General features: G+C 35.6%; 1 protein-coding gene across 2 annotated transcripts; it reads right to left on the bottom strand.

The window, feature by feature from the left end:
• Positions 1 to 228: 228 nt before the first annotated feature.
• On the bottom strand, positions 229 to 3,263 carry LOC131079105 (glucan endo-1,3-beta-glucosidase 3). 2 transcript variants are annotated; one of them, XM_058016991.2, is made up of 5 exons: positions 2,865 to 3,263; positions 2,124 to 2,518; positions 1,253 to 2,006; positions 881 to 908; positions 229 to 763 (listed from the first exon to the last, which is right to left on the bottom strand). In XM_058016991.2, exons 1-5 carry the CDS (start codon positions 2,959 to 2,961, stop codon positions 622 to 624), a joined length of 1,416 nt encoding a protein of 471 aa, XP_057872974.1. In that variant the 5' UTR covers positions 2,962 to 3,263; the 3' UTR covers positions 229 to 621. The 2 variants fall into 2 exon arrangements, with proteins under 2 accessions (XP_057872974.1, XP_057872972.1); XM_058016989.2 differs by having other exon boundaries at positions 1,253 to 2,518; positions 2,865 to 3,262.
• Positions 3,264 to 8,942: the final 5,679 nt, after the last annotated feature.

The following is an 8,942-nucleotide window of genomic DNA, read 5'->3' as shown; positions in this document are numbered from 1 at the left end:
GAGCGTCTACAGCGACTGTGCTTCTGAAAATCCCATATTTAGGGGCTGAAAAGACCCATTATTCTTGTTATTAATGGTTGAAGCAATATTCTTTAGTATTAGTATTAATAAGAACCAATCTAGAACAAGATTCTCTATCATTCCAGCTGCCCCACCGCTTAAAGTGCCCCAGTTACTCTTTTAAATTTGAAATAACGATCCCTTAAAAAAAATCAATGCCATTACTGCTAGAAGCAAATACAGATACGAATCAATTTATAGAAGTGTGTGCAGTCATTACAATTGCCTGTTATCGTTCAAAATAACAGGTTTTAGAATTCCTGGCCGGCTAAAAAATATTTGTGGTGAACTTGAATTCATTGGGTAGCTAATAAATGAGTCCCATCATTTACTCTGATTTTCACGATTTCCATTAACGATAGGTACAATAAATAAGTTACATATTAATATCAAAACCTACAATTAAATTAGATTGAAATATTGATTATCTTAGATCTATCTTTAATACTTGAATGAACTTCCAATGAGCCGAACATAAACTCTACTAGAAAATTGATGCCTGCCAAAGCAAAAGTGAAAGGAAGAGAAGAAGGATGTAAAGCACCATGCTGTCATTGGCTATCAAATCTGTCGATCTACTATCAGCAAGAGTGAAAGGAAGAGAACAAGGATGTAAAGCGCCATGCTGTCATTGGCTATCAAATATGTCGATCTACTATCAGCAAAAGTAGTTCCATTACCAGTGCTGTCATTCCCACGACCACTGCATTAAACATAACCATTTCAAAATAGAAAAAGGCTCCGTTAAAATGCTAATTAAACTCAATGGTAATGTTAAAACACTTTATAATACAAAAATCGAATATAAGTCAACCCTTACCTTCCGGAATAAAAACAGGAGTCATGACCTGCAGACAAAAGGATCAGGCATCAAGTCAGAATTTAGCATATACCAAGCGGCGAATCCTCCATATAAAATAAATCCAAGCCACAAAACCGGAAGGGCAAGTTATCATTGCTAGGTTTGGGAGAATATTGAGACATTGGACTGGCAAAGACATTTACTACTTTTGCTTCAATATGCTTCAACCAATATGTCCTACACCGTGTTTTGTAAAAGCACAAGCCAATTTATTCGTCTCAATCCATACAAGATCCACATCTGAACACTAAATAAATTAAATAACTAGCTAAACTTCTAAGTGAAGGGCTACAGCCTTGTATTTTCTAGCAAATCCAAATAGGAACTTACTGGGATTCGTTGTTGTTATAGTGGCAACACCCTTGAAATCACAGGAACCCATTGCCATGCCTGTCTTATGGTAATAGCTATTAAATGCATATGAAGCATGTGCTCCAACAGTGTCAGGATTGAAACAATCTTCACCCCCTTGAATAGCTGTACAGTTTGCTTGGCCTGGTCCACAAGCCCAATCTAATGCAGCTTGTAGAAGCTTAGTATCAGCCCCAGGCTTTGCTACACAGTAACTCTGATTGGTAATATTATTAGCCAGAAATTCTCCTGCACCACTTACATGTAGCGCATAAACAGGGGTTCCGTTAGCGTTGAACAGACCCCAATTCTGCTCCGAAAGAGGTCCTGGTTTAAGGTCTTCATTGTATAGCTCATATATATATGTGTTCACTGGTACACCCGGGCGCTTAGGAGTTCCAGTAATATTGAATATATGCTTCACTAGATTGCTATTGTAAGTAGCAGCATTGTCTGTGGTGGCACGAGGCTCGCTGGCATCACCCTTCGAAGGCCATCCTGTCTCTGCCACAACCACAGAGATATTCGTGTAGTTCAGATTAGACATGGAATAATATACTGCATCCACCATTGCATCAAAAACGTTGGTGTAATGCAACAGTGTATTAGGATCCACTGCTTCTTTCTCGGGAGTAAGCGGCTGGAACAAGGCATAATCCAATGGTACTTTGCCGTTGCCTTGCATATAAGTGTAATAAGGGTATAGATTCATCATAAGATAAGAATCCGTCTCCTGAAGAAATTCAAGCATAGACTCAATTACATTATTAAAACTCTGATTAAAATATGCTTGGGAAGGAGGGAACGCCTCCCTTATAATATCGAAAGAATGAGAGCTTGAAACTTTTACTTGTCCATCTAGATTTGCTGCAACCAATGCGGAATGCAAGAACTTCATAGCCGACACAAGAACTATAGCAGCATTGGGTAATGAAGTAAGAATCTCATTACCCACAACAATCCCTGTAATTTTTGTGTCAGGAAGGTAACCGGCAACATTCTTATTAACCCAATTAGCTGCACTGGAATTAGACTCGCCAAGGGCTAATACCTGATTATTGGGTATACTGATAATCACTTCAATGCTGGTATTTGCCAGAGCTAAGAGCATACCCCTATCTGAATCATACAGCCGAACATGTCGGATCTTTTTGATCTTCAGCAAAGAAACAACTTGATCAGGAGATGGCATGTTGGATAGACTTGTCCCAACATTCAACCCTACAAAAGCCCCTGCCCCTGCCCCTGCATGATAAAGCCCCTCTTAGATGCCAACTATACTTTCCAAAATTGAAAGCTTCAAACGAAAAAATACAGAGAACGTCCTAGTAACTATTGGGTTTGGACTGTGTAACGGGCAATTAGAGACCCTAAATACAACAAGGAAAGGACATACAAAACAATGGGTGTGCGCGTACGTGTCCGGGAGAGAAACGAATCTTAAATCTCTAGTTGCTATTAAATTTCCAAAGAGGGCACTTCGATTGAACTCAGAAACGCTGAGACTGAGAAAAGATTGTAGATGTCGTTCCATTCACAAAAGGGAAAAAGAGACTCATGGAATGAAGTAGGAAAAGATCGCATATCATACCTCCGTGAATGCTGAAGCCGAACGAAGAGAGGAGCAGCAGGAGGACCCGAATGCAGTCCAACATTCTCTCTGCAAAAACCAATCTCTCACCCTGCATTACTCATTACCATACATAGCTGTGTTCCCCAACTCTTTTACGTTTACGAGTTCAGAAGAGTTATAAATGATGACAGCTACAATGGGTTGAAGCAAAGAAAAAGTTGTGCAAATGGTAATGCGCTCTGACATGAATCCAGGATTAGCTAGGCTTTTGACGGGAGGTATCTACCGATGCCGTTGCTCCCGCTCAGTCAACCAATGTACTGTTCACCCACGAGCTCACTCCCCCACAAATTTTGTTTCCACCATGTTACAAAATCATTGTCCTCTCCTCACTCCCTTCTCTTAGCTTGCTTTTTAAATGAGAAGTTCAGATTGTGAGCTTCTCCGCATTAGGTAATTATTGACTCTCCTTATTATCATCATACATCAACGTTTTTGAATGCTGGTATGAAAGCATACACTTATGTTGGGTCCTTTAATTTTACCTATTTATTATTTGGGATGAGGGAAGTGAGATTTTCTTTTCAAGGTGAATATTGTAAAATAAAGGTAAAATAATAACTTTGAAGGTTATGGTTGGGACTAATAATATAAAAAAGAGCTTATACTATTAACTCATTATGGTCATTTGAATAGGAGAAGACGGGGATCTTTATCAAGTGATGTCTAATCATCTAGGAGATCTAGACATCTGAAATGGCCTCCCAACTCGTAAAAGTATCATCATTTTCTTATTCTTCTTCTTAACCAAGATCTGCATGAAGATGAGAAGTAACAAGGTTTGGGTGGAGGAATTTCCCACTTTCAAACCAACTACAATGTTCACAATCATGTTTGGAGGCAAGCAACTAGCCACATAGTAGGGAAGACTAGCCACAATGGCAAGAACACCTTACAAGCCATGGAAGTCGCATCTTGAGCTATGGCTACATTTATGGCAATGTCTATATGAAGGGGGGGGGCATATTGGTTAGTAAGAGATAATGGCACATGAGCAACAATGCAAGGAGTATAGACCTAGTGCTCTAAGACAGTTTGCAAATGGGAAACTTTGAGAGCCATTTTATTAGGATGGACCTATATTTGTAACATAATATTGGAGTTATAATTTGTTCTAGTGTAATAGAAAAAGAATTGTCTACAACAAATCCTGAAAATAATGCAAAATTTATATCGATCTATTTTAAAGACAATCTCCACTATAAAAGCATTTTGCATCTAGATAAATCTCATAGATATTTTGGGTCAATTTCTTAAAAGAAGCATAGGCCAAGAGAAAGGCTTTAAAGAGTCATAAATCTAACTCTAACTCAGGCCCAAAAGAAATTTTGTTTTTTTTAAATTGAAAATCGATTACCAAAAAAAAGATAGTCTAGTTATAATTATGTGACCAAGGTGGTCACATCATTTAGGCCCCAATTAGGCTATATACCGATTACAAACCAAGACATATCGAAACACATCAAAGATACATATATAGTAAAAGTTTAATACTATCAATTATATGTTTCATCAATCATTATCATTATCTTTATCATTGCCATTATCCTTTTCATTATCATTTGCTCTTCATCAACTTGTTTCTCTTTGCCTTTATCTTTCTTATTAACTCAAATTTTGTTGGGCTAAAAGGAGCCTATTACAAGAAATCCCCAATAGGGGGAGAGATTTGTTCCCAACTTGAGTATTCAAAGTCTTAGTGTCTTATTTTCAAATCTCTTACAACGACATCCATTTAGAGTTAGTATTAGTGTTCCTTACAATTGACATTTTGGAAGTCAATTATTCATTTTGAAACTTTTTGTTCACCTTTCTTACATCTCGTGGCTAGTAATATGCTTCCTAGATGTCTTCTTTGTATAATGGTGAGGAACCTTCATCAATTATCTAAGAAAATTGTCTATTGGCATCTTCAATGTTAAGGCAACATGCTCAATAACCAATAGAAAAGTGAGTCTATTTTTAGACTTGGTAAGGATCCTATCCTTGCCCTAGTGTACATGCTTGTTTCTTTTTTTCCATAAACACCATAAGAAATTAGTAGAAAGAGACAACCAAAAGATGTTAAGAACATTAACATAACTAGATAGCACTTCAAACCAAGAAATAGTATTTCTAATATCCCACCCAACAATATTTCCCATGAATAAAGACCAAATGGCTGAAGAAAACTTACATCGAAAAAAATACAATAAATTTATTCACTACAACCACATAAAGGATAGGACTAATATCTTATTTTTGAAAGAGTATCAACCACCCAAAACAACATTTTTTGGTTCAATCAATCTTACTAGACTAACAGATTTGGAAAACTTTGGACCATTCCTTATTTTCAAGATTTAAATTCCAAACTTTGTTAACATGTTCAAAGAAACATTGGTTTTGAGATAAAATCTTATATAGATGAAGAGCCTTAGTTTTCAAGAAGGGGGAGCCATCAATCTAAGTAAACTTCTCATAGCAATCAAAAGTGTTCTTAATCTTAATCAACTACTTCAAGTTTTCCAAAGTTTTCATAATGACAACAAGGGTTCTTTTATTAGAATTTGTCAAGTTAAATTATGTTCGTATATATGACCGTGTAAAGAGTTTGTTGTTTATGAATAAGTCATTAAATGAAGATATTCCCTTACTATTCCAATTCTTGGTAGGACATCCTTGTAGCAAATCCAAAGGATTGCTATCATTTGTTATATTCCACAATAGTGATCTATAGCCATATATTTCATTGTGCTCTTTCTAAATTGCATCACTTCCTTGTATCATGCTCCTACAATATTTTCAAGACTTTTAGATGCTACAAAAAATAGGTGATCCTAAAAGGATAGCATTGAATTTGCCAAAAAGAAAACCATGAAGGTGAATATTTTTTCCATTATTATACAATTTTAGGAATTGTCTCATCTATTTTTCCTTATAGGAACCTTATAAGGCTCATTGTCCTCCATAGATTTCGCTATCCATTTAGATGTCAGTGCAATGCCTTGGAATCTCAGATCCTTCAAACCTAAGACCCCAAAATTTTACCAAGGCAACACCAATCCCATTTGTCTACATGTTTTTGGTTATTCCCTTTACCATTAGTCTATAGAAACTATCTTATTATTTTTTAACCTTGTTGACTTGATAACTAGCAAATAACCAAATAGAGACACAATAGATAGGATAGGAGGATAAATATTTTGGTAAACTTGAACTTTGTTAGCTAAGGACAAATAATTTATATCTCAAATTTTTAGTTTCATTTCTATTGAACATCTAGTTCCACATATATTCCTAGGACCACCTCAATGCCCACCAAAAGTCCCAAACTAGTAAGGAGTAAGTTCAAACCAACTTGAAAAAATGGACTTGGTCTGTAAAATTTTGGATCCAAATGTAAGACATAAGAAATCCAGTCTCCTAATAAGATTATGCATGCTATCTCTATTCAAGGCAAGAAATAAATTAGTTCCATCTGTAAATTGTTTGTTAAGTAAGGGGGATTTATTTGGTAATATCCAAATGTAAGACATAAGAAATTCAATCTCCTAATAAGATTATGCATGTTATCGCTAGTCAAGGAAAGAAACAAAGTAGTGCCATCTACAAATTGTATGTTAAGTAAAGGTTATTTATTTAGTAGGATAATACCTTGTAGCTTGGGGATGAGCAATTTTGATCTCGTAGCATAGTATAATGTTTCATAAGCAATAAGAAATAATGCAAGAGCTAGTGGGAAATCTTGTCTAATGGATCTACCAAGAGGAATTGGGCTATTTAAATCACCATTAATATTAATTTGGGAAGTTGTACCCTTAAATAGAATCTTGACCATATTACAAAAAGTCTCATGGAATTCAATTGCCTCAAGAATGGTGAGCACAAATGACAATTCTACTCATTCATAGGCCTTTTCAAAGTCTAACAATAGAGTACTAGCATCTTGAGAATAAATCTTTGTCCAATTTAGGTCTTCCCAAGTAGTTAAGAGATTTTCTAGGACATATATCCCCTTTATAAAGCAAGTTTGTGTTTTCTTAACTATCGCTTAGAGAATATTTGTTAATATCAAGGCTAGCATTTTTGCAAAAATCTTGTAGGAGACATTTAAGAGAGTAATGGTCCTCAAAAATTTTATGTTACTCTTGTTGATTTTGCTTCCCAGCAAGCCACTTCTAATAGCTTCATTATATACCTCAAGCAAGTCATCAACCACCCATTTAATATTAGCTTTATAAAACTCAATTGGGAATCCATCATTCAAGGTGATTTATCATTTTGGAAAGACAGAATGACATTAGAGATTTCCTCTTTTGAAATTTATTTATCCATTTTCTTGGTCATTTCTTCATTGAGTTTCTTGGGATTAATGCTCCTACAAATATTTTGAGCTTCGAGGCATTTTGAGGTATTATCTTCTATAGAGAAGAGTTGTTTATAAAAGTTTAAATAATAACAATAATAATAATATCTTCATTATCATTGCACCATTGATCCTCAAATAGCATGGGCCCTATAGCTTCCAAAGAATGCTTCGATCTCAACATATTAAAGAAATATTTGGTACCTTTATCTCCATCCTTAACCCAATTGGCATTGGCTCAATCCTTTCCCCTTGGGCTCTTTTTGTTTGATATTTCCTCAAATCGTGTTGTATTTTTTTTTAGGTTTTGAATCAACTCTTAATTGCTAGGATCAAACTACAACTTAATTTTGATTCTCAATAATTCTTCTTGTAGAATGCACTCAATTGTCCTACTACTAATGACCATTCTTTTACCAATTGTTCTCAAAAGAATTATTTGATTATCTATTAGTCCATTCAAATATCCTCTAGCTTGGTCTCTATGGAACAACGACTTTTCTTAGAGTATATATGGCATCTAGGTAGTCTTCTTGTTTTAGAAGTTCAATGTCAATTTTATTGAGTCCCCCATTTCAATAGTTATTATTATATCCAATGGATTTAAAAATAATTCTTATCTTCATAGGGTATTCGTCGGAAAGTGGTCTTAGCTCTACTTTTACATAATTAATGTTGTTATCATTATCAAAACAAAAGGAGTCCATTTGAATATAGAATTTGTCTAGTCTACAATCCTTTTACTAGCCTCTTGGTTATTACACCATGTGAACCATATACTCTTAATTTATTTTTTCCTTTCCTCCCAAAGGATCAAACAATCTTAAAATTATTTTCATTCTAGACCAAAAAAATTGGTCATTGCATTTCCACAACCAAAAATTACCTCCAAGACCGTCTTCTCTTTTTTCTAGCATATTGAAGTTCTCTCCTATGATCCAAGGAACTTTAGGGAGGGAATAGGCCATCCATTTCTAGATCTCTATTCTTCCTCACAACTAGTCATCCAACATGACAATGATGAGTATCAAACCAAAGATGACAAGCTCCAACCATACAAAAGAATGGTTGATGACCTTAAGCAGAACTTTCAAAGTATCAAATTTGACTAGATTCCTCGAGCTCAAAATAAAGCAGCAAATGCAATGGCTAATATTGGGTCCCTTCTTCATATTGAATCAGAGTCTCCAAGATATGTTTTTTTAGTTGAGCAGCTTCTACATATTGAATTAGACGTCACACATAGAAATGGTGTGCAACATTATTGGACCTCAATCACCCTGGTACCATAACATACATGCCTATCTCAAAGACAAATACCCTTCCACCAAATGTATCCCATAATGAATGTCGAAATGTCATCCACTATTGTGCTTGATTTAACATCATAGGAGATAATCTATATCGTCTCGGCTACCATGACATCCTCGCTAGATGTTTAGATTCGAGTGAAGCTAATCTTGTGATGAAAAAAGTGCATGCCGAAACTTGTGGTGCTCATACGAGTGGATATGTTCTTGCCAAACAACTCTTAAGAGTGGGATATTACTGGCCCACTTTGGAACATGACTATTGTGAATTTGTCAAGAAGTGTGTGCCCTGTCAACGGCACAAAGATTTGATTCATGTTCCAACATAGGATTTGCAGCCTATCACAACACCATGATCATTCTCTATATGGGGCCTCG

Source organism: Cryptomeria japonica, chromosome 8, assembly GCF_030272615.1.
Source record: "Cryptomeria japonica chromosome 8, Sugi_1.0, whole genome shotgun sequence".
NCBI lineage: Eukaryota > Viridiplantae > Streptophyta > Pinopsida > Cupressales > Cupressaceae > Cryptomeria > Cryptomeria japonica.
Note: the sequence above shows the minus strand (reverse complement) of the source record. Positions and strands in the feature narration are given on the sequence as shown.

Coding starts and splice junctions, on each gene's coding strand:
- LOC131079105 (XM_058016989.2), bottom strand. CDS start 2,961: ATGCAGGGTGAGAGATTGGTTTTTGCAGAGAGAATGTTGGACTGCATT. Junction 909..1,252: donor TATAACAACAACGAATCCCA/GTAAGTTCCTAT, acceptor TTTTGTCTGCAG/GTCATGACTCCTGTTTTTAT. Junction 764..880: donor TCCTGTTTTTATTCCGGAAG/GTAAGGGTTGAC, acceptor TGTTTAATGCAG/TGGTCGTGGGAATGACAGCA.